The sequence below is a fragment of the Rhamphochromis longiceps genome, linkage group LG13 (assembly GCF_057381845.1).
Source record: "Rhamphochromis longiceps isolate RC_006_pf linkage group LG13, R_longiceps_female_GT1.1, whole genome shotgun sequence".
NCBI classification, from domain to species: domain Eukaryota; kingdom Metazoa; phylum Chordata; class Actinopteri; order Cichliformes; family Cichlidae; genus Rhamphochromis; species Rhamphochromis longiceps.
This window is the reverse complement of record NC_140569.1, coordinates 13,450,808-13,475,786: the sequence shown is the minus strand read 5'-3', so window position 1 is coordinate 13,475,786 and position 24,979 is coordinate 13,450,808. Positions and strand designations below refer to the sequence as shown.

Below are 24,979 nucleotides of genomic sequence, written 5' to 3'. Positions count from 1 at the left end.
TGTTATATTTTAGTTGGGCCCATGTTTGATTCTAACAGTTTTAGAAAAAATAGACTTTTTCTGCAACTGTTAGAAAAGTCAGGTGTCAGTGTAGCAGTGTGCAACCAGTGTGTCCTTGTTTGATGTAGTGGGACTTTGTAAAGCCAGATGTTTGATCTTGTGTGAATGTTGCTCCACTGTTTTTTTAACATGGTGTGTCTATTTGTCTGTCTGCACGTGTGTTGTTGCATTTCTTCAATCCTCAGAGTGGTTTCACCCCCCTCCACATCGCAGCACATTATGGCAACATTAATGTGGCCACGCTTTTGCTGAACCGCGGGGCTGCTGTGGACTTCATGGCTCGGGTGAGTTTCTACTGCCCTCTGCTGGTTGGGAAAGGTGTAACCATTACACACAATAAATATGAATATGGTATACGGGTATATTTAATGGATTAAAAAAAAACTATGAAACGGTAAAACAAAGGTATAGCTTAGCTTTTATGGCAGAGGAAAATCACTTTGATTTCCCAAACATCTGTCACATTTATGCTCCTTGAAAGCAAAAGCAAAGAATAAACTTATATTTTGCATGTAAACCCTTCAGCAAAATAGGATGGACTGAAAATATTGGTGTCAAATGTGGTTTGTTTTTTTTTTTTACATGAATTCTGTTTGTGGACTTTTCATTGATAGGCGAATGCATATTTTGTTTACTCAAGGGAAAAAAACAACAGTGAAACCCAAACCACCCACACACAAACTTTAATGTCAAGTCAAGTAGAGTTTTATTGTCAACCCAACAATATACACTCAAGTATACAGTGGGACGAAATATCATCCTCTTGGATCAAAGGTCAAAATGTAAAAATCAAAATGAAATAAATTCAAATATGCATTTATACAACTATACAGAAATAAGATAAACTAAGAATAAATACAACAGTACTGGACTTGAATAGAAGAGAATGAATGAATAGAAAATAATGAGAATGAATATAAATAAATACAATAGTACACATACAGAATAGTGCAAGTATTGGAAGTAATGTTGGTACGATGAAGCCTAATGTATTTGTGTTCATTCCCATAAATATATAGGTATTCAGTGGTAAAGAGAAAGAGATTCCTGGATTAATAAAGACCCTCATGAAATGGGAGATTTTTTAGAACAATGGGACATTTGTTATATATGTATCTGTTATGTTATTCTCAGACTGAATTCATATTTTTTTGAGATATGATTAAATATAAAGACCTGGAAGAGATTTTATGTGACATATACAGAGTAATCTCAGTGATGTTGTCTTAGAAAATGGGTTTCCATATTAGATGTTTACTAATCAGAGTGATCAGTGGCCTATAATTGAATCAGCTAGTGTGTGAAGCAGTGTTTATGTTTGTGCTGCTTTTATACTGATTACAGGTAAGGTCCAGAAAATTATCCACCAGCAGTGGTGGATGGTTAAACAATGGAGCTGGCTTACAGCTGTTTGCTTGAGAGCAACAAAGCATTACAGTCTGTTGCAGACTAGTCAATTTCATGACGAGTTTCTAATGAATTAATTCTGTCTAATTGTAGATATGTTTAAATGCATAATGTGAGAGCAGAAGCGTCTAAGAGTTTTCCACTTTTTCACTTAGAATGACATCACACCGCTTCATGTGGCCGCAAAAAGGGGCAACAGCAATATGGTAAAGTTGCTGCTGGACAGAGGGGCCAAAATTGATGCAAAGACCAAGGTAAGACTTTTTTCACAATTAGAAAGGCACTTGAGGCTGAAATATATGTTTTTTAGACTTACAGAAGTTTTTGTCTGTAGCAGTATTTGATTTTGCACAAACGGAAGTTTATTAAAATTATTTTACAGTAAAATGCAAATTTAAAAAAGTGTTTCATTTTGTTCTTTTAAGGACGGTCTGACACCTCTTCATTGTGGGGCACGGAGCGGACACGAGCAGGTGGTAGAAATTCTTCTGGACAGAGGAGCTCCTATACTGTCCAAGACCAAGGTAGTTACTTGGATGATCAATTCAGGAGATGCTGCTAAGCTCAGAATAGGGAAGGAAAGAAAGTTCACAAACACATGACATCTTTTTCATTAAGTTAAATATAAAACAGACCAGAATAGATCACTATACACGATGTTAATAACACTGGAATACCTTTGTTTTCAAAATCAGCTCTCCTAACCACTCGGAGCTATTTAAATAATTGTCATCCACTCACATAGCAGGTCTGTTGTTGTTGCTGTAGTGTTGTCGCATTGTCTCCATAACATCTGTGCGACCTCTCCAGAACAGCCTGTCTCCGCTGCCTTCGCAGCCCTACAGTTTGACCGCGCAGGACGACCAGTGTAACAAAATAGACATTGTTGTAATGGCCTCGTTATAACAATGCTTCTGTAACCTTCTCAGCAACTTCCTTCGCAGTCTTTCTGTGCAGCGCATGGCCGCGTCCTAACTTACTGTGTCTGTCTGTCCATCTGTCTATGTGTCCGTCTGCGTGTGTGTTTGTCGCTCTCTTTCTTTGTCTGGCTCTCTCTTTCTCTCCCCTTTTCTCTCTTTCTTTCCCTGTCTCGGCCCTCTATAGAACGGCCTATCGCCTCTCCACATGGCCACTCAGGGGGACCACCTGAACTGTGTCCAGCTCCTGCTCCAGCACGACGTGCCCGTGGATGACGTCACCAATGACTACCTTACGGCGCTGCACGTTGCTGCCCACTGCGGTCACTATAAGGTGGCCAAGCTCATTGTGGACAAGAAGGCCAACCCAAATGCCAAGGCTCTGGTAGGGATAAAGCCGTACAAGGGGTGTTAAGAATGGGGGTGCAAAACAGAAAAGTCACGTGATCGTGACAAAAAAATCACGTTCAAGAAATACTGAAATGTTGATGTTGGTAGGTGTTAGTCACCAAAAGTTTTGCTTTTATGATTAATATTATACTCATAGAAAAAATAAATGGTTTGGTTTGGGTAGCTTTACAGTGCAGAAGTCTTAGCACTATAATATAAAGTTTTACTGTGTCTGTCTATTTTCTGATAGTTTTGTCTGTGTTGGATATTTTGTTGTTGTTGTTGTTGTTGTTGTTTTTTAATGATATGGACTATTTTTGTGTGAAATAAATAGATATGTGCTGATACGAATGTTTAAAACAGGACTGAAAACAGGTTTATTCCTCATATTTACCTTTTCTTTACCACACATTTGCATCCTGGCACATCTCAGCATTCACTCATTTGCACATGTTTAGAGGCTGTGGGGAGTTTCTCAGTGATCGTACTGGAATACCAGCCTTAGCTTTACACTTTCTCTTCATGCAGAATGGTTTCACTCCGCTTCATATCGCCTGCAAGAAGAACAGAGTCAAGGTGATGGAGCTGTTGCTTAAACATGGAGCGTCTATCCAGGCTGTCACAGAGGTAATAGAGCATACTGGAACACCTTTACTCTTCTGTACCATTTAATACATAATAATTACTTGGAATTGATCTTATTGTTGTTTGGTTTTGATGTTCAGGATAAAACTTGGTTGCTGATTTGGTCTTTAGTGTTTTAATGTTTCATGTTGATCATCGTATCTATTATCTGCAGTCCGGCTTGACGCCCATTCATGTGGCAGCCTTTATGGGCCATGAAAACATTGTCCATGCGCTGACGCACCACGGAGCTTCGCCCAACACCACCAATGTGGTAAGTAGACTAATTTTAATGTACTACATGTCGATACAGATTAGAAAATCTCCCTTTTGCCAACAACCTTTGTATCTTCCAGCGAGGAGAGACAGCTCTCCACATGGCAGCCAGGGCAGGCCAGGCAGACGTAGTCCGATACCTGCTAAAGAACGGAGCCAAGGTGGAGACCAAGTCCAAGGTTAGAACACAGAGCGTCATTATCAATCACTGTGTCAAGGAGAAAACAAAAAGGGATACAGAACTGGGCCAAAAAGTCACTTCCCCTCTCTTTGCAGGATGACCAGACAGCGCTGCACATATCCAGTCGGCTGGGGAAGGTCGACATTGTCCAGCAGCTGCTGCATTGCGGTGCGTCTGCCAATGCTGCCACCACCTCAGGCTACACCCCCCTTCACCTGGCTGCCCGCGAAGGACACCATGATGTTGCTGCCATGCTCCTGGACAATGGTGCCTCACTCTCATCTGCAACAAAGGTATGTCTTGTGGAAGATTAAGCATTATATTGCAATGTAGATAATGTTCCCATTTTCCAGTATCTCCACTAGTAGGCATGGTTTTGTTTCGAGTGGCCTCCAAGGTTCTTGTCATATGAAATAAATGCCTAAATACGTCCTTCTCCCAGCAAAAGAATTCATAGTCTAAGCATACTAAACTGACTAAACTGACACACAGATCTGACTAATTGCATAAAAGTGCATTGCTCAAAGTATAAAATGGGTGTGGAAGATGTGAGTGTGATATGTTTCTGTGGACTGTCTTTGAAGGTGACTTCTGTTAGCAGAGCAGATTAATGAAGGGTAAACCCCATGGTGGGCTCTTACTTCCTCACACACACACATATAGCATCTTTTGGGACTTTACCTTAGTCGGCTTTTCAAGCAAATGATATCATATCTGTGTGAAAACAGAAAATTTGTGCCATCGAGCAGATTAATTGACCCCTTTTAGGTGTTTATAAAGCAGATTAAATGAATAGAAATTTAAAAACTGGCACGATTACTAGCTATCCCACAAATGAGGTCAAGTGTTTCAGAGAAAATGGGAATCTGTGGAGTCCCACATTCCTCTGGAAAATATGATCTAATGTCTTTAAATATCTTTGCAGACACACAGGAAGGAAGCCAAGTGATCACACTGGCAAATCAAACCCAGCATCACAGCAAAACGTGTAATAGACATGCATTTGCCTCAAGAGATAGTAAAGACCTTTGCCTTACTTTCTCAGTGTAATGAACCCCTATGGAGAGAAAATTACTCATGCACAGACAATACTCATTTGTAAGTTATTTTGCATTTGAGTCTTGTTAATAAAGTGAATCCATCCTAATTTAAATATGGCTAAAATATAACTTTATTGAAAATGTTTTCACAATGTTGAACTTTTTAACCTATTTGGACTGCAATGTTCGGTGTCCTGTGTCTTATGAAGGAAAGAGATGTTACTCTTAAGATCAAACTTTCTGTTTTGTTCAGTCTGAATAACACAAAATCTTTGCTGCTGCTGTTTTGTTTTCATTTGTGACTTGAGCACTGAAAGACAGTGAGAAACTATGTTGCTTAAGGAAAAGCTCGATCCCACACCAGCCAAGTGGGACCTAAAATAATGCAAATATTCACTTCCTGTTTAAATACCCTCACTACTCCCTGCTCTCCCTTTTTTGGCCCAACAGAAAGGATTCAGTCCCCTCCATGTGGCAGCAAAGTATGGCAAGATGGAGGTAGCCAGTTTGCTCCTACAGAAGGGAGCTGCACCTGATGCTGCTGGAAAGGTGAGATGTCTGAAAAGGCGGAGAGTTTCTGAGTATAAATTTAAGAAACAGAAAAAGATGACCTGTTTAAGACGAGCAGGCAGGTTCAGCAAGGAAATGATAGACAGCAAAAGTGCAGTATAAACCTGAAATTCCTAATTTCATGTCCTCATCTCTAAGATAGTCAGCAGGGCTGTGTTGTGTTGTCTGAGCTGCAGCTGGCCCAGATGCTGGGAGGTAGTAGTGTGGTGGAAGCAAGCTGAGGTCTGATCACAGTGCGACACATCAAACAGATGCTTGTCCTGTTGCAAAAACCTTGTAGGCAGATTTCTTTTATTCCACTGAGAGAGACTTAAATAGCTGAGACCTGCTGGCACTAGTCGTATGTGCATCTTTGCCACCATCTGAAAGCGTTTAACATAAAGACTGTCAGATATGATAATGAAACTTCCACAGTGTCTGGTGGTGTCATGCTAAAATCTGCCTCAGTGTCAGATACACAAAGAAGAAAATCAGGTCGTTATTATTATAATACATTTTATATCAAGATGAAAATAAAGACTTTAAGATATTATATGGGGTTTTTTTTTATATCTTTTGGTAGAAATAATGAGTATGTCACATCATATGCCGCCCTGTTTGATCACTCTGCGTGTGCGTTTTGATGAGAAAACATTGTAAAACACTTTTAGAGCCTAAGATTATAAGGTACTCCATATATACAGACCATTATTTACATAATGCCTCCATCATCTAACTCTTATAGAAAGTATTAAGACAATGACATGACCTTGAAACTCTCTTTATGGAAGGTTGTTGTTAGTGAGCCACACTGTGTGGAGGCCTGGTTGGGCATTCACCTTCTGTGGGACACGTCCTATGAAAGAGTAATTGCGAGCACGGTTTTGGGGTTTAACATGAGTGATGCAGACCCTTTAATCTCCCACTTGTGTCGATGGATACACTGAGAAATCTTGTCTCAAAATATATAATTTGAACAACTAGTGGCAGATAAGCACATGCTTTTGGTTAAAAAAAATTATTAGATTCAGTTTTCTGATCACATTTTAAAATAATAACTAGACCTTGCTGCTTCTGCTGTTGGTAAACTAATACTAATCCTTCTTCTGCTGCTATAAAAATAATGCTTTAGTCACATCTTTGCTGGCCAGTGAAAAGTGTGTATCTTCAGTTTTGGTGCTTTTGCACACTTGAGATGACTTTAGCATGTTTTGACATGGCTATTGAATTCCAAATCAAAATACTGTAGCCGTTGTAGATAAGTACTGCAAAGTCAACATTTTGAAGATACATTGAAATCTATCAGCAGGCCAGCAGGAAAATTCTCTCACTCAGTTTCCTAATAATGCCATCTACCTTTAGCGCATGAAGTTAGAGCTCTAACCGTCTCCTATACTTTGTATCTTTCATCGGTTCGATGCCCATCTCTAAAAATTTCTTAACACAGTTTTAATTTGGCTCTTTCATTTTACTTGTCAGCGTGTCTGTGCTTGGGTGTGGTCGGTGATCTTCTAATCCCGTGTTGTGTTGCATGCCTGTGTGTATGTGTTCCTGTGTGTGTGTGGATGTGTCTCTGCATTTGTACGTGTGTGTGTGTGTGTGTGTGGGTGTTTTAGAGTGGGCTAACTCCTCTGCATGTAGCTGCTCACTACGATAATCAGAGAGTGGCACTGCTGCTGCTGGATCAGGGAGCTTCCCCACACGCTGCCGCCAAGGTATCCACACAGACACATATCAATACACGTGTTAAGAGGAACTCACCTGGCTTATCACTTACGTAACATCCCATTAATAATGATTTATGTGTAATATTCATCCGTGTGAATGTGGATCTAATGCTCGCCCATTTCCTCCATCCGTTTCGTCATTTATCAGTGAAAGTGTGAGTTTTATTTTGTGCTCAGTCAAGTCTTACAAACCACCTGACCAGCCTGAAATGAGGTCATGCTGTCAGCAGATTTGAGTTGCTGGTTTGCTACATATTGCAAGCAATATACTGTGTTTCTCCTAAAAAGAAGAAATGTAATTACTCCAGAGTCAGTAATAGTGCCAAACCACTAAAATTTCCTTTTTTTTTTTTGTCTGTTCAAGAGTTGAGAAAATGATGTATTCCCAATAAAACCTAAAAAAAAAGCTGTTAAGTTAGACAGACAAACATAAGTGGTCAAGTCATGGTTTGTCTCCTGCCAGGCTTTAAGAGTCTGTCGAAACCGCAGAACGAGTGTGAGCAAAAAGCCAGAACCAACCAAAAATGTGGCAGGAAATGCCTGTTTTGCCTGGACTGTCAAGTGACATGCCACAAAGGGAGACCAAAGCTTGCAAAGCCACTTTGGTCCATCCTAGCTCTCTTTCTCTCCCTTAATCTGCGTCTGTCTAAATTTATTCCTTTGCCTTTCTTGTCGCCTTCCCACACTCATTCTGTCCTGCCTTCTTCCTTTCTCTCTTTCTTTCTCAAATTGTTTTCCATTTGGCTGGGTTCTAAAGTTAGTGTGCTTGATCTAATTTAAGTGCTTTTGGAAACAAATCAATCAGTGTGTACAAGAGGAGTTGTATAGAGGCGCTAACACAGATACACGAGTAGGGTTACTATTGCAGTTATTGCTGCAATAGTTCCCTGCAGTACCATAATCTGTGCTCCGTGTGTGATGTTTTTCTACTTAGTGATGGAGATAGAAAAAAATGGATTTTGACTTGAAGTATAAGTCTTGCTTTACACAGTGTAGTAAATTAAATCAAAGAAGGAAGCCAAGTTAGGCTCTGTAAATAGAGGCTCTTCCCTCTTCCAGACTCACCTTATCCTTTTACTCACTCTCATTTGAGCTAGAATTACCTTCTCCCTTGCAGACCTCAAGGCTACCCAGAGGTTTGAATGTAGCCCTCCTGCTACTTTGTAATGTTTTCTCTCAGGTCCTCTCCTCCACAGTAGCAAAAAGGAGGAAGCCAGGGTGGTGACTGTTCACGTTTAAGTTGCACTCCTGTTTGTACACTTTGTCCCTAGCACTTTCACTGTTGTGAATGTGTGTAACAGCTGAGGTCAACCTTCTGTCTGAGGTTTTCCCATCAGTTTTACCTGTGATACGTTAGGCTGGCCACACTAGCCTCATGACTGTCAATAATTTGAAAGACCCTTGTGCTGTAAGTTTGTTTTCATGACAAACTGGATTATACGTCCTGATGCAAAATTACAACATTTTTAATCAAAGCTGTATCCTGATTTTCAGCTGCATCTATCATGTAATAGATCTTTAGTTTTGTAGATAAAATGAAAATTACTTTTAGACACACCCTTCAGCCCTGCCCATAGTTTAAGTTTTACAACCATAGAAGAGCTCGGTCCAGCCTCCTAACCTCTACGCCTCTCTTGCGGACCTTAGAACGGCTACATGCCCCTTCATATCGCTGCCAAGAAGAACCAAATGGAAATTGGGACCACACTGCTGGAGTACGGTGCAGACACCAATGCAGTGACGCGGCAAGGCATCAGCCCAATTCACCTTGCAGCACAGGAGGGCAACGTGGATCTGGTGTCACTGCTGCTGACCAAGAACGCTAATGTCAACGTGTGCAACAAGGTAGAATCTGTCACATAGCTCTAGTATTTATACAGGAACTACTACAAATGTAATTAAGCTTACACATGTATATGGCCCACAATCCTTCTTACCCAGTAGACAAACACTTGTCATGATTTTTGCCATAACACATTAGACTTCTCAAACAAGTTTTCTGAAAAACACCCTACTTTTCATTCTTCTTCTGCACACCCACCCTAATAAATGTAATTGTGGATTTGCATGTTTTTCTCCTTTTTTCATATACAGAGCGGACTAACACCACTCCACTTAGCAGCTCAGGAGGACAAGGTCAATGTTGCTGAAGTCCTTCTCAATCATGGGGCTGATGTCAACCCACAAACAAAGGTACAGCTTTCTCAGATGACTTCTTGCACACATGGGAAAACTGTAAATACTTGAGTAGGCAGGTTTGCTGCATATTTATACTTTTTTAACTTCCATCAGTTAATTTGCTTTATGTGCTTATCCTGATTTTCCTCTTTAGCTTAACACGCTCATACACTCACTTGTCTGCCGACATCTCAGTTGCTGCATAAATAAAGGATTGTTACCTGAGTAGAAGGTGATCATGTTGTTATGGATGCAGCAAACACATTCATGCACATAATCACGTTCACTAAGAGCTGCAGTAGCTAAAAGTTGGGCTAACACAAGGTTATTTGTGGTGTGTTTGTGCTGACAGGACAGTTGTTTACAGCAAAGAGGTTATTCACCCACTGATCTCCATGATACACAAATACATAATTCATAGAGCAGATGAAATACAATGCAGTTTTAATTTAGGATTTAGAGAAATCCCATTATGTGAGAGGATTTATATATTTGCCTGGTAAATTTTACACTTAAAATATAAACTTTCCAAAATTCAGGCCAGCTCTCTAGTAAGCTGTGATGTAACAAATTATAGTCTGCAGTAGGCACTTGTGAGTAATTTTCCGTCCTGTTTTAATTGAATTGTCTGTGCCTCTTCTGCCATCATTTGTCATTCCAGATGGGTTACACTCCGCTGCATGTAGCTTGCCACTATGGAAATGCAAAGATGGCAAACTTCCTGCTGCACAACCATGCCAGAGTCAATGGCAAAACCAAGGTAGACACACAGAATCACACACATACAGTCTTGTATCGCTGAAGACCTTCCTGCAATCCTGCAGTGTATTTGCATCTTTCCTGGACAAACTGATTGTGTTTGTCTGGCTGTGCTTAGAACGGGTACACTCCTCTACACCAAGCTGCTCAGCAGGGCCACACCCACATCATCAACCTGCTGCTTCAGAACGGGGCCTCGGCCAACGAACTCACTGTGGTTAGTACGCAAACACACGGGCTAGACAGCAGAGCTTAAGTTTGAGGAAATACTGAATGCTTTTTTCCTTTCTGTGTGTAACTTACTCTGTGTGTTTTTGTCACTGGTAAGAATGGGAACACTGCCCTATCCATTGCCCGCCGTCTTGGTTACATCTCTGTTGTTGACACTCTGAGGCCTGTGACTGATGAAAACTTGGCCACTATGGTAAGACACTGACTTCTTGTCAATGCCATCTCACATGCTTTAAGACATACAATCTTAAGACATATAATTACTTCATACATCAACTGATGGATATTTTGTGTAACTTGACAGCTGGGCAAAGATTCTGTGCTTCTTATTGAAAGGTTTTAATATATGTTTTCTTTTTTTGGGTGTGTGAGACTGTGTGATTTTTATTGATGATTCAGCTTCATTAGTTTAAATAATAAACTGACAGCTATCACATTTTAGCAAATTAACATGAGCAAATCTCATTTTCCAGACACTGAAGGGTAAACTTCTATGTTTTATTTTCTTAGCAGCCATTTATTTTTATTAGGGTATTAACTATGTGGAAATCAGCTTTGTCACTCTGTGATACTTTACATTTTCATGCAGTTTCTGGTTTTAATTGTTGGTGCATTAAAGGATTTTCTGATATGTAAGATTTCAGAGTTGATTCCAATGCTTTTTGGGCTCTGACATCAGGAAAAACAAGAATATCGGAACTAAAAGTTGTACAGTGCATTAGAAATAGTATCACTTTGGTTGTTTGTTGGATTAGGAAGGTTGTTTTTTGCTTAAAAGCGAACATTAGAAATAAGGTTTTTTATTTGTCTGTGAAACTACTAGTGTTTTCTTACCGAGCAGCTAGCTCATTGCCAAAAATAAACCGTGGCCGTGGACAGCCAGCAGCACACTGTAAGTGGAGTTAAGGTGTGAATACTGCAAATGAGCTTGCAAGTCAGTCTGTCACGCTGTGTCACATGTGTGAAGTTGTCCTGCTTAAGAGAAAGGGACGGCTCAGATTGGAGCTTAAGGATTCCCCTCGTATAGCCAATGTTACTAACAGCAATACTAACAGCTGACCCTAATGATCAGATGAGTGAGGTACAGAAAGACAGGCAGTGATGAAGAAGTGATGAAGAAGTGACAAGCGTGTGAGGGGGACAGTGAGTGAAGAGCCAGGAAAAGGGGTCATTGAGGATCCAGCACAATCAGCAGGAAAGTGTATTCGTCATAAATGCTTCAAACCACAGGAGTGTGAATAAAAGATCAAGGTCATCTCCTCACACCTCAGTGTGCCTGATCTATTATTCACCGTACACAGACCTCTGCTGTTGTTTTATGTTGCTCTTAAGCCTACATCTGCAGCCTTTGGAACATTTGCTGATCGCTTATCTGGGTCAAGATGGCCTTCAGAAATACAGTATGGCTACTTCTTGCTATGACAGGGCCTGGAACCCAGTCTAAGGCCCAAATAAGGAAATATATGTGAAGCTTTCACTTTATTTGCAACTTATATCCTGAAGTTGACACCAGCTGACTACATTTATCAGAGCTTCAGCTGATAAAATATTTAAAGAGTGGGTAATAATCAAGATCATCTTTTCTTATGTTCCCTTTGCTGTCACGCATAAACTGACTTTCAAAATATCAACAACAATGTCACTATCAGTACTTTCTTTTAATATGTAGCAATGTGAAAGGCAGTGATTTCAAGTGATTATGTGACATATCATAATTTAAGAAAATCCATTTGTAACTGCTTAAAAAAACAGGTGAGGAATATATAATATATGTATTTTTTTTGAATTTCCAGAGTGCATCCGAAAAGCATAAAATCAATGTCCCTGAGACCATGAATGAATTCCTCGATATGTCAGATGATGAAGGTATGTAAAAAAATGTTTTTAAATTTTATCACTGAGGCCTAAAATCAATGAAAGTGCATAATTCCCATATACTGTGTGCTATGTGATGTCATTCTCATTAACGTGCATGTTTCACTGTATGTGTATCCAAAACACAGTCCAGGCCAATGTGCCAGAAACTCTCAGTGAGGAGTCTTTGTCAGATGTTGACGAAGGTATCGGTTTGAATCCTCTCTTCTATTTTTTGCTTCTTTTCCTTTAATACAACAGAGCTGCCTTGCCTAGAACTAACAGTGTCGCCTTTGCTGTACTGCTGTTCTGCTTTGCTGTTCATGGTAATGGGAACGTTTTCAAAGGAACTTACTCACTGACCAGAATACACACTGTCCACTCAAACTAAATGCTGTGGTTATTCTTTAGTTATTATGTTGTTAAGGCTCCATGGGTTGTGCATATATACTGTTTTATTGTATTTATTATCTTTCCTTAGTCTTTAATCATGCAGACAAACAATAAAGTCCAGCTGTAGCCATTTTATTTGACACAAAATTGTGTAGCTGTGAAAAAATGAAAGCAAAATCAATGTGACACACATCAAAATGCAGAGTTGGAATATGAAGAGGCCGGCATACATCGTGTCAAATCATTTTTCAATGTATGTAAAATTCAAGTTTCATAGTTTGCAGCAGAGTAGCTGCTTCAGGACTGCAGGCCAATGTTCTGCCAAGTTTATGGTACAGAGGACCGTCCACTCAGTCCTCTGTCCTTTGTTTTGGAACTACACAGCCAAGATTCTTGCAAAATTGATGAGCTCGTTCACAGGCTGTTGCTCGGGGGATGTTGGTCAAGGGGTGTGGAGTTTCTGTGTGAGGCGATACAGCTAGAATCAACAAGTATACACGCATATCAGGTTTTAGGAGATGAGTTTGTTCTGAAGATCCTCACATAGGAAATATAGTGCCCATGACTTAATGTCCCCCACATAAACGGTTTATACCATGCATGTATTTCATCAGCGTTGTACTTCTGTGGCCTTGATAATCACTTTGCCCAATAGCACCACCAGACTGGCTTCAGACAGCAGTTGTATTCAGGTCTGCACTCCTTCATTTTCTATAGGATGCTGTTGTTTTGCTCTATGTGGGTTTGTGTTAAAGAAGTAGCAGGAGTAAATGGAGACTTTCTTCAACTTGTTTTAATCCTACATGAGGGAAGCCAATCCTATTAAGCTGCAGGCTGGAGTGACTCTAACAGCTCCCCGTGGTTGCTGTTGTGTGTGTGTGTTTTCTTGTGTGTTATTGTGACCTGCCTTATGACTTCTATACATGACTACAGCCACTAATCTATAGAGAATAACTTAAATCTTTGATTTTCTCTGTTAGCGTCATAGTATAGATTTCTATAATTCCTATGGCATTGGCCTGCAATAGTTTCATTACTGCAGTTAACCGTTGCTGCTTTGCTTGCATTCTCTTACTCTTGTGCAAGTTGTAGTCACTGTGTGCAACACAGAGACAGAAGAGCTAGACAGAGAAATGTTGCTCAAAAGATTAAAAATTGCAAAATGATGTGGTTATTTCGTCATTATTGTAGCCCCACTCCCACTTTGACACACAGCCAAACTCCCTCTAGGATTTCCATCACAGAGGAAGAATAAAACCTCAGTGAAAGTTTCAAATGCTGACGTTCCCAGGCATTTGCTCAAACGACCTGTCAGCTGACTGTGCTCTCCACAGAGCGGTAAACACTTCCACCGCGGCCCCTGTTGACACTCTTCAACTGGAGTTTGTTGTGGATGCTGCTGAGCCAGAGACGCACTGTCTCTCTCTCGCTTTAAATCCAATGAGATGAGCTTTTTTTTGAGCCGCCTGCAAGAGATTTAACCCCGGTGTGGCCACCGATGTCAGGTGGCTTAGACTTAGGCTGTTTTATGTTTCCTCGTGTCCTTTTTGTGCAACAAGGAGACGCAAAACTTGGAGAGGTTCTAATCTACATTATTTTCGCAACGAAAGCAGCAGGGATGTGCGCACGGGCAAGAAACACGCAAGTTGGTTGGAGTGGAGTTAAGTGTTTGAGGTGACGAGAGGGCAGCTTTTTCCACCAGCACCAGAAGCATTGAATGGACTTCTTGATAGTCTTAAACTTTCTGCAGTTTTTACACCGTGGGCGTTTTGTGGCGTTTTAGAGAAACAGAAATTACCGCCGAAACACGAACAGAGCTGTAATCGATATGGCTGCGGTGGACAAAGGTAAGTCGCTCGGGGGGTTTAAAAGAAGTTTCAATAGCCGGTGCAATTACTAAGCCACAGAGAATTGATCGAGAGACAGAAAGTAAGAAAGTGAGAGTTACTGAGCGCCAATGTGAAATTGTCACTATAACATGTGGTTATTATTTTTTCCGTTTTTACTGATTTTACGTAGTTTTTATTGTGTGAATTATAATCAACATCCTTTTTATATTTGTGAACAGTTTTTGTTTTTTCTTCTTCTTAGAGGGACGGAAAAGGCAGGCTTTGTTTTTTTTTGGTTTTTTTTTTGGGCGGGGGGGATTCAGAATATGCTTTAAAATATAGGCTAGAACAGGAGGGTGTTTGTGTGTGTGTGTCGGGGTGTAAGTGGTGGAAAACTGAGCTTGAATGGGACTGCCACACTTTATTCTTAACAGCGAGCAGTCGATCCCTTTCCAGGTCTGTGAAGTCAGACAGAAATATCTGTGAAACGCAGGAAGTCGGATTATCCGCTCTGCCACAACAATAAAAGATATCGTTATGCGTTCAATAACACTTCTACATCCACATCATAAGATATGCATATTTCGCTTTCATTTTTATTGAGATTTGGAAACAGACAGGAAGCGATATTATAATCGATATTTCTCTGTCCCAGTGTTTTAAAATTAAGGTGCACAAGATTTCAAAATTATACTAAATACACAGAGATTATTTATTAGTTAAAATATTTCTTTAGTATAATTAAAATATTGCGATATGTCTTCGAAAATCTTGCATCTTTTATCAATTTCCTTGCTTCACCTGAGAGAACATGTTCACAGTATTCTTTGTAAGAGTAGCTGATGAACATTATAATTGTAATTTATGAAGTGTAAACATAGGGAGTAAACAGGTTTAATTTTTTTCTTTGTCTTTAGTTTTGACTAAAGATAATTTCATTTATAACCCTTCCACCACTGGTTTTATTTTGAAATCTGACACCGGAAACGCTGCCATCCCTTGTCCTCTTGCTTGACACTGGTGGTGGTGTGTGATCGGAGTGCGGCAGTATTGAAGGTAGGGGGAGGGGCTGCGGTGAAGGAGCAGAGTGTTGCAGGCAGGACAGAGCCGGACATGAGGGAGAAGGGGAAACACTGTAGCCGCCCCGGCGGCTTCATTGACCGGCGTGTCATCGTTCACCGGTCCGCCGATCGAGGTGCGGTGCGGTTATGCACTTTCTCCTTATTCTTTGCTTATTGTGCTGAGGCTTTGGTAGCTATAAAACCTTCTGCTTTGACTCTTCTGAAACGAGCTGCGTTTGATTTTACAGGAGAGCTCTAGATATACCGCAAAGTGTCTTTGCTGCTGCCTCTTTCTCTTTTAATATTAGTCTCACCTCTAAAGTCCAGCATAGGCGCTGCTGAGTGTTCCAGCTTCATGTTGTTGGTGTGCCACAAATGAAAAGAATAGACTGAAAGAAAGAAAAGTTGCAGTGAGATAGTCTGGGTTGATTTAACGGCAGAGGGATGCTGATAATTAGCCAAGGCCCTCTCTAAGTAGTCTAATCAAATAAAAAAGAGGCTGGTGTCGGCTTGTTTTTCTTTGCTGGGTGCCGCATCGTCTCTCTTGCCCTGATTAGCTTTTGAAGTTAACAGGAGGGTTTTCTGATTTCGTCCCTTCACTAGGTGAGGATGCAATGACTGGGGATACAGACAAATACCTGCGGCCTCAGGACCTCAAAGAGTTGGGGGATGACTCTCTCCCTCATGAGGGGTACATGGGTTTCAGCATAGGAGCCCGCTCAGCCAGGTAGGCACCTGCCATTTTTATATATATGCACATTAAAACTAATGATGTACTTCACAGTGTGACATCATCTTTGCGATATTTGCAGTGGTCACCCTAAATCCACAGATTTATAATGCCATAGTTGATATGACATATATTGTTCTTGTTGCTCTTGAATAGTTTAATGCACAGCCCCCTCCACCGAGCACACACACATGCATACATATGCAACATAAACACATATAGGCTCACACACAATAACACAGCATAATGGAAGTCACCAGAAAGCGCAGCTGGGAAGTTGCCATCTAATGATTCAACCTGACTAAATGATTCAGCGTTTTGCGTGACCCTGTTTGAAACTCGGGCAAAAAAAAATGTACAAAGAGCTAGCAAGCTTTGATACCTTTGATGCTCTGGGCGAACAGCTGCGTGTCGGTGTAGCTACACTTTCACATAGTGGACAAAGGATGTCGTGGAAAAATGGCAGGCGCCAATGAAAACACTCCGGTGGTGTGTTGTGCAGCCCCACAGTGTGTATTGTAACCGCACTGACAGATGGCAGATGGCACTGTGATGGCTGGATTGATAAAAACAACGTCACACTGACTGTGACAGGAAGCTGCTAACATCAGCAGGGCAAGGCAAACAAGGGAAACACTGGAGGGATTCCACGTGAACGACTTTGTTTTGATGGGCTGATCCTGGAAAAAGTTTTGACAGAGAGATAATACGTTGAATTATGCAAAATGTTAGTTTGAAAGAACTATTTTGTACAATGATACAGCGAGGAGCACATGCAAGCTTAAAAGCTGTGCTCACCTTTCTATTTCAGAGTTTTATTACATTATTATTACACTGACTTCTCCTTACAAATGATCAAGTCCTTCCATAGTTTCCATAGAACTTTCTTCCTCTGCAAACTACAGACACATATACTAAAATCTGCATATACATATACATACATTGCACATACACTTTGTTAAGCTGACTGTTTTTGCAGGAGTGCGGAAATGTATAAAATAATGTATTGATCAGTGAATGTGTGATGCTGAGCAAGTTCTTTTCTTTCCCTTACCTTTTCATTTATGACACTGACATTGCATGGTCTGCTTTTTGAGTGGGCTGGATACACGCAAACACCTTCTCATGTAAAACGGGAAAAATTCGCTCAACCTTGTCGTAGTGTGCCACCAAAAGCACAGCATCAATGTCACATCACGCTTGAACGTCTTCAAAATGCTTTGCTTTTCACTCTGCTATTTTGTTCTTTTTTTCTTGTTTTCTTGCATCCTGTCTCTCATTCTAGCCCTAGAATCAGGTAAGAAAAGAGTAGTAGTTGTGGTACCAGTAGTAGTAGGTAAAAGATCTGTGAATGGTGTCTCTTCCCTGTGACCCTGTGAACTACTTTTTAACCCCAATCCAACACTCATAAGACTCTAACTCAAACCACCAGTCATTCATTGGACATTGGTGTCATCCAGTGTTGGTGTTTCTCTGTTCGTGGTAGCGTATTTGACCCATTTGCTGTTACGTGTTGTATTTTTAGATCATCATCATCATCCCTCCACTTTTTAAATCATACCTCTTAGTGAAATCTGTGTCTATTGTTTTGATGTAGGTGTGCAAAAGAGACAGTTTTGCTGGACATAAGAAAATATAAGCAGCTGTTTTGCGGATCTTTCAGTTTTGAGTTGTGTGGAGTAATCGACTAATGTTTTGATGTGGCTTCTTCTTATGTGGCACCTTATATTTTTTTGGAGTGTCTCTGAGTGTAACTTCCAGGGATCGGACACATCATTGGATTAATAATTTGTTGACATAATTGGAGGTGTCCCACAAGTATTCGGCATGATTCCTGCTGTTCAATTCTGGTTTGCAGAGATGGAAACTTTGCATTCGAACACAGCAGCACTCACGTGGATATACTATGACTCAGTTGCCTACAGTTGCCTCTCTGAGTCCACAAAAATCCCTTCGACTCAGTGCTTAACTGGTTCATAGTTTGACATGCTAGATTGAAAATTTGAAGTAGATTTTATGAGTGACCACCCATAAAAATGAATGGAGTGGAAAGAGGAAAGGAGGTGTTAGAGCAGGGTCTGATTGATTAGAGGAAAGCAGTGGGATAGAGGCAAAGTTGAAAAAGTCTTTAGTTGAGTGGATGAACTGATAAACTTCACAGTATTGTTAAAGCATCGTGACTCAGGAAATGAGAAAGTAGAGAGAGAAGGAGATCATTATGGAGAAGGATGACACGCAGAAGTGAAAAGCTGACTACAGGGAGGACATAAAAGGGAATGAGCAAGAATGAAAACACAGAAGGAAAAGAAGAAGCGCTGATGTTTTTGGGGGGAGAATGAGAAAGAGGAGGAAGCTGTAAAAAACAAACATGTTCGGGGTGAGAACAGAGTAGGGGGGGGATAGCGCGGCGCTGCCTTGCCAGCGAGTCCATTCAGCCCGCACAGAGTTGCTTGGTAACTTCGATGCCGGGGTAGGCAGGCTCTGCTGAATAAAGGGCTTCTCTCTGTGCTGAATAGCGTGCCCACTCAAACACGCTGAGCTCTGCATTTTCTCCCCCTCACTCACCCACTCTCCCCCTTTTGCACTCACGCACGGCGCATCAATACACACATACAGTATACCCTCTGAGAAACGAAGGCAGAGTTTTCAGCTTTGTTCACAGCTGAAGCTGCGTATCCTACACAAACAACAACAACAACAACAACGCACCTTTCACGTATGATATTTAAGTGCTTCTTCGCACACACACAAAAATATATGTTTTAGGTAAGCGTTTAGTCACCGCACATCAAATGAATATTTCACATCTTCTGCAATGATCAAATCGCTGTAAAAGGAGCACAAGAAAGAAGCCCGAAATGAATCTGCAGCACTGCACTGAGCCGAAGAGGCAGCAAAAATAGGCACACATCACCACACACAGCCATAAAGCAGACTGCAGCAAGATAGATAGAAAAGACCTGCTTCCCTTCTTGTATTTTGCTCCTTTGAAACAGGTCTAGGTCAGCTAATCTTAGAATAAAGGAAGGTGAGCTTTTGAGCTTGAGTCGGATTTAAAAGTTGAAATATCTTTGAGTGAATCTTGTTCCTTTTCCTGTCATTGATGACGTCTGCACAGAATTGAACACTTTAAGCTCTTATCTGCCAACCAGGTGCATATAAGTACAGTCTGCTATTCTGTCATACGTCATCATTCAGGCAGACGTAGTTACACTAGTGCTCATGACAGACGTATAGACAGAGCTGTCTTTTTTCCTTTCAGGCCGCCTACTTCTCCTCTTCCTCTTTCCCTCTATCTCTTAATGCAAAAAACTGACCTCACTCTCATTTCCATCTCTGAATAACGTGCTGCAATATCTTATCCCTGTTCAAATGCAGACTCTTCTGCTTCTCTATTTTCCCCATATTACTTTTGGACTCTCTGTCCAGTAAGTGAAACCCCTGGAGGTTACATGTAGTAATGGATTCCTTGCTTTTTGTTTTATGCCGTGTCCCCCTGCCCGTCACTTGTTGTTGCCCGCGGCACTGGGTTGCATGGTAACATGTAGCCTCCGCTCCTTCAGTTCGGATAGGTCCAACACGCTCAACCGGAGCTCCTTTGCACGAGACAGTATGATGATTGAAGAGATTCTGGCTCCTACAAAAGACACGGTAAGTTTCCTTTCTTTCAACACTATTTCCAAGCCTTCTGTCACCTTCTATCCACATTTTCTTCTTTGCTTTTTGTTGTAATTGTTGTCTTTCCTGATTAAAACACAAATTGGATAGATTAAAGGCAGAATCAGAGTAGCTTCATTCATCTTGCACAAGGGTCATAACAGAAGAAGTGTTAATGCCATGCCTGCTTTTGCCAAAGTGCTGAGAGTGAGCATATAGCACCTTGATGAAAGCTTTATTCAAACCCATGAGCTTTGAGCCCCCCACCTCCAGCTTCCTGAGGGAAAACTGCAGTGCTCTGCAGCGCTCATCTGTCATTACGTTGTTTATGTTGGTCTGTAGCAATAAAAGAACCTGTAACTCTTTTCCTGAAATTATTGTTAATATTTGTTTCAGCATCACCCAAGATCCCAAACAAAACTTAACGATATTTTGTAGTTGTCTTGAATTAGAAAAGCAGATGTTTTGGAAATCATTTGACTATTTAACAACACTACTTTACTGTCTTATGTCAGAGAGCTTCCTGGTAAATTGGTGCTGTATTAACCTGTAAATATTATGTATATGAGATTATGTTTGCTTTGAATTATCTGCGTTTTGATGAGTGAAGTTTCAGTTACAGTCACCTATTGAATGTAGATGCTAGAATCAAGATGTATTCAAGGAGTCAAAATTGTTTTCCTCAGTGGAGCACAAATCCTGCAGTGAAGCACGGCACCATAAATTAATTTGTGTGGGCCATCTAGTACCTATAATGCGACTGCTGAACTGTTTTTCTTCTTCCCTAAGCTTCAGAGTGTCTGTAAAGACATTTCCTACTTGGTTGACCCACTCAATAAGGTATAAATGTCGTTGGATGTCTGACTCATTCGTCGGTTTTGTTATTTTTCATTCGCAGTGGTTCAGCTTCCATTTCTCTCAAGTTTTGCTTTTCCGTATATTTGTTTGTTTTGGGTCTTTGCCATAAGTCATTCCCGTGCTCCTTTCAGTGTACGAGAGTTCCAAGATTCAGTGTTCACATCCTTCTTCTTTTATTAAAGCTGATCTTTAGTTTCAAGTTTCTCAGTCATCATAATTATATAGTATCATCTTTTATTTATGCGCCTCAAGTGCCTTTGTGTCCTGGCTGTTGTAAGACCATGGACAGTGATGGAAAACATTGGTGAAATAGAAGCTGTAAATGTAATCAGCCCATATCTATCATTGCAGTGAGTGATAATTTGTTCACTTTTTGTCATCTTGCACCTTGTTCCTTTTGTCTGGATCCATTAGTCAGTTTTGCAAATCTGCTGTCAGTTTTCTTTGTCATCCTTTTTCTTCTTAACCCATTCTTTACTTTCTGTGCTCTTTTCCGTGTCTTTGGATCTTCCTCAACCAGCACCTTGCTGTGACCAGAGATTACAGTTCGGAGTGTATGAGACGCTACAGCTGGACTCCTGACACTATGGATCACAGCCACAACACTGTGTCTAGTCCAATTCACTCTGGGTAAGAACAGCTGCACTCTCATCCAGCCTGGGAAGATGTTTCCCAGCATGCATACACTTACAGTACATGTGAAACGACACACATACTGCATGTGCATTCATATAACTATTTGCAGAAATCACACATTTTATATGCTTACTGCACGCAAATGTTTCACTGTCTTTTGCTCTCCCCCAAAGAGTCAATATTCAGCAAACTCTGCAGCACTGATGCAGACAAGGTGCAGGGCTGTGGGATTTCTGCAGTGCTGCTACTGTACACATTACATTAAAGCAACAAGACACACTTCACCCTCTAAAACTCTTGAGTTCCCCCATGTTCACTGCCGTCATTCTATTTTTATCATTACGGAAACAAACCGCATACTTTGTGAGCTCATGGTACAGTGGCTCATGTGTTTCACTTAGATAAACCGATGCGTCTTTTACATACTTTGAATATACGACATCATAAAGTGTTAAGATCTGCTCAGAATAGAGCGTGCTGTCTTTGCACAGAACTTGCACATAACTGAAAATATCTTTGGTGTTACTGAGAATTTAAATAGTGGGATCTATCATTTTAAGTTTTGGATCTTTCTTTCTATTTATGACACATTATTTTACCTTCAAAGCGTGCCTGTTTATTTAAATATTACTGTGTTCATTGTCATTTTGTCCTCATTTTTTTGTCCTTATTTTTACTGCATCCCTTGTTTTTTCACCTTTTTAGTCTTCTTTCATCTCGAGTAGTCATTAGAGATCCCACCAGTGATTATGGAACTGCTACTAAAACTAGGTTCTGGGGGTTTGCCTCCTGCATTGTCTCCCATGTGTTTATTTTGCAGCTTCTCCTCCCCGCTCCCTCAGTATGACTCCAGGTGATGACTGAGTTTGCTGCTCTCACCCATGATGGCGCAGTGATGTCACTCGCTCCTCCACCTCTGTCTCCCTCTCATCTCGTCACTGTCTCTTCCCTCTCCCGTCTGTGCCTTTGTCATCTGTGTGGTCTGGTGTTTCATTTGCACTGCTTAGATCTTAGAAGTTTGTAGTCGACATGTTTGGGACTCCTTCTTTATTGTGCTATTCCTTACTCTCTCATTACACATAAAAAATAACACCTCAGTCTTCTGACAAAATATACAGGGATTTTACTGTTTGCAACATGCTTAGCAAGCAACACTTATGGGGAGAAAATTCAATGTGTGGCTTTAAATTAAAGCTGCACAGGCAGGTTTGTATGCCTACCCAAAACTTACTCCGTCTTCTTATTTGTGTAATTTGGTGTATTTGTGGGACGCCACAACGTGCTCTTGATTTGAAGAATACCGATCGTATCGACCCAAGTTGAAACATTAGTTCTGGTGTTTAATATTTGACCACTTAATGCTGCTTTACAGGGGCTGAATCTTTGGCACGTGCTCACTTACAGCCTCAGTCCTGGAAACTAAACTTTCTACAACTTCATTAGCAACCAGTTTAGTTTCACACAGTGTTTAGTTCCCTAAACTCAGGCAGGTGAAGGTGAGAACAGCCAAGTTTCAGAACTCAAAGCATCGTTTTTCTCCTCTCTATCGTCCTGTCTCTTCCTCTTTCTCTGTTTTTGTTACTTTCTGTCTTTTCCTTCACTTTATTTTGGTGTACGGTGATCACAGCATGGGAATCGTCCTCCCCACTTGTGTCCGTAGCTTTAGTCTATCTTTCTCTTTTGTCGTTGTTTTGTTTCCTACTTTGAAATGTTCTTCTTCATCTGGCAGGTTCTTGGTCAGTTTCATGGTGGATGCCCGTGGTGGTTCCATGAGGGGCAGCCGCCACAATGGCATGCGCATCATCATCCCTCCCAGGAAATGCACGGCACCCACACGTATTACTTGTCGCCTGGCTAAAAGACACAAACTGGCCTATCCTCCACCCATGGTAGAGGGTGAGGGGCTGGTCAGCCGACTGGTGGAGGTCGGACCTGCTGGGGCTCAGTTCCTTGGGTAGGTTTTGGGTTTTTTTTGTAGTAGGCTAGGAGACAAATCAAAGGTTTTTTCTTCTTTCTTTCTTAGATTGTGCACCAATTTAACGAAGATTCTTATGCTCTGTTTCCTCAAAGTCCTGTGATTGTGGAGATCCCTCATTTTGGTTCAATGCGGGGGAAAGAGAGGGAGTTGATCGTGTTGAGGAGTGATAATGGTGACACATGGAAGGAGCACCAGTCTGACATTAGACCAGAAGACCTCACAGAGCTGCTTTCTGGAATGGATGAAGGTAACAGGAAGGTTATTTGGTGTGCTCCACATTTTATCAACCATCGTTGGGCTTTTTTGTGTGGAGTTTGCATGTTCTGCATGGGTTCTCTCTGGGTACTCTGGCTTCCTCCTGGAGTCTCAAGACATGCAGTTAGTGGAGTTAGGTTAATTGGTGATTCTGAATTGGATGTAGGCATGAATGTGAGTGTGAATGGCTTTCTGACTGTCTGTGTTAGCCTGTCCTTGGTCTTGCCTGCCTCTCAACCTATGACAGAACCCGGAAGTGGATGAGCAGAAGATGGATAGATATTTATTTGAAAAGCAAATTGCTTTTGGATGCATTGAGTTCCATGTACAGTGAACAGCTATCATCTGATTACTACGGCATAAAACTTTCTGCGTTCCTGTCTTTGTTTGCCAATGGAGATTAATTGAAAGAGCTCATAAAAATCTAATGATCACAGATGATTTGGTGCATTCAGTCCTATTTTTGCTTTTTTATGGGCTGATTACCTGTAAGCTGACAAAGCCTGCAGAAATACCATTGATCAACTCAAACTACAAATGGAAATTACACAAACAGATATACTGCATATCTGTTGCAAATATCTGTTTATGAGTGCAAAAGTACACAAACACATATATAAATATATATTTATGTGTGTGTGTGTGTGTGTGTGTGAAATTCTTCTTCTCATCTTGCAGAGATGGATAGTCCTGCCGAGTTGGAGAAGAAGCGTATTTGCCGCATCGTCACTGGAGATTTTCCACAGTATTTTGCTGTGGTGTCGCGGATTAAGCAGGAATCTAATCATATGGGTCCTGATGGAGGGGTACTTTCTAGCAGTACTGTTCCCATGGTCCAGGCCTCATTCCCCCCAGGAGCTCTCACCAAGAAGATCCGTGTTGGCCTGCAGGTACAGTAGGACTCCTAATGCCCACTTAAGTTTGGTCTGTATGATGACGGTGCACTGATTTGTTTCTTTACCTTACCATTCATTTTAACTGCTTAGATCCCTTAATTTGTTAGAATATTTTAAAATTGCCTGATTTGGCAGTAATCTGAGTTTAATGGCCAAATATTTTTTTCTGTACATCTTCCTGGCCTTCTGTTTAGGCCCAGCCTGTGCCAGATGACATGGTGAGGGCAGTCCTTGGCAACAGAGCCACCTTCAGCCCCATTGTCACTGTAGAGCCGAGGAGAAGAAAATTCCACAAGCCGATCACTATGACGATCCCTGTCCCACCTAGATCGGCAGAAGGCCATCCCATCGGCCATCGAGGCGAATCGGCACCCTGCCTGCGTCTCCTCTGCAGCATCACAGGCAAGCCGACCTGTGTATTAGTAGAGCATGACAATACTCTTGTGGTACCTCTATGCAAACAGCTTTTGCAGAATTAACATTTATTTCCAAG

At 41.1% G+C, this 24,979-nt stretch overlaps 1 protein-coding gene across 34 annotated transcripts in view; it reads left to right on the top strand.

Moving 5' to 3' along the window:
• The window catches only part of LOC146655470 (ankyrin-3-like), a 123,800-nt gene that overhangs the window by 71,174 nt on the left and 27,647 nt on the right, over window positions 1–24,979 (top strand). For 11 of the 34 annotated variants that reach the window (XR_014914306.1, XM_085427787.1, XM_085427807.1 and 8 more), the window contains 27 exons: window positions 246–344; window positions 1,623–1,721; window positions 1,893–1,991; window positions 2,572–2,769; window positions 3,303–3,401; window positions 3,574–3,672; window positions 3,755–3,853; window positions 3,951–4,148; window positions 5,346–5,444; window positions 7,061–7,159; window positions 8,819–9,016; window positions 9,266–9,364; window positions 10,011–10,109; window positions 10,227–10,325; window positions 10,437–10,532; window positions 12,133–12,205; window positions 12,343–12,399; window positions 16,080–16,203; window positions 17,492–17,503; window positions 19,755–19,857; window positions 20,653–20,703; window positions 21,242–21,351; window positions 22,178–22,210; window positions 23,087–23,311; window positions 23,428–23,582; window positions 24,269–24,480; window positions 24,681–24,888. Coding sequence is in view for 33 of the 34 variants with exons in the window: in XM_085427787.1 (XP_085283913.1) it covers window positions 246–344; window positions 1,623–1,721; window positions 1,893–1,991; window positions 2,572–2,769; window positions 3,303–3,401; window positions 3,574–3,672; window positions 3,755–3,853; window positions 3,951–4,148; window positions 5,346–5,444; window positions 7,061–7,159; window positions 8,819–9,016; window positions 9,266–9,364; window positions 10,011–10,109; window positions 10,227–10,325; window positions 10,437–10,532; window positions 12,133–12,205; window positions 12,343–12,399; window positions 16,080–16,203; window positions 17,492–17,503; window positions 19,755–19,857; window positions 20,653–20,703; window positions 21,242–21,351; window positions 22,178–22,210; window positions 23,087–23,311; window positions 23,428–23,582; window positions 24,269–24,480; window positions 24,681–24,888 (3,142 nt within the window). In the remaining variant the exon portion in view is untranslated. The other 23 variants (XM_085427814.1, XM_085427798.1, XM_085427800.1 and 20 more) reach the window with 21 other exon arrangements.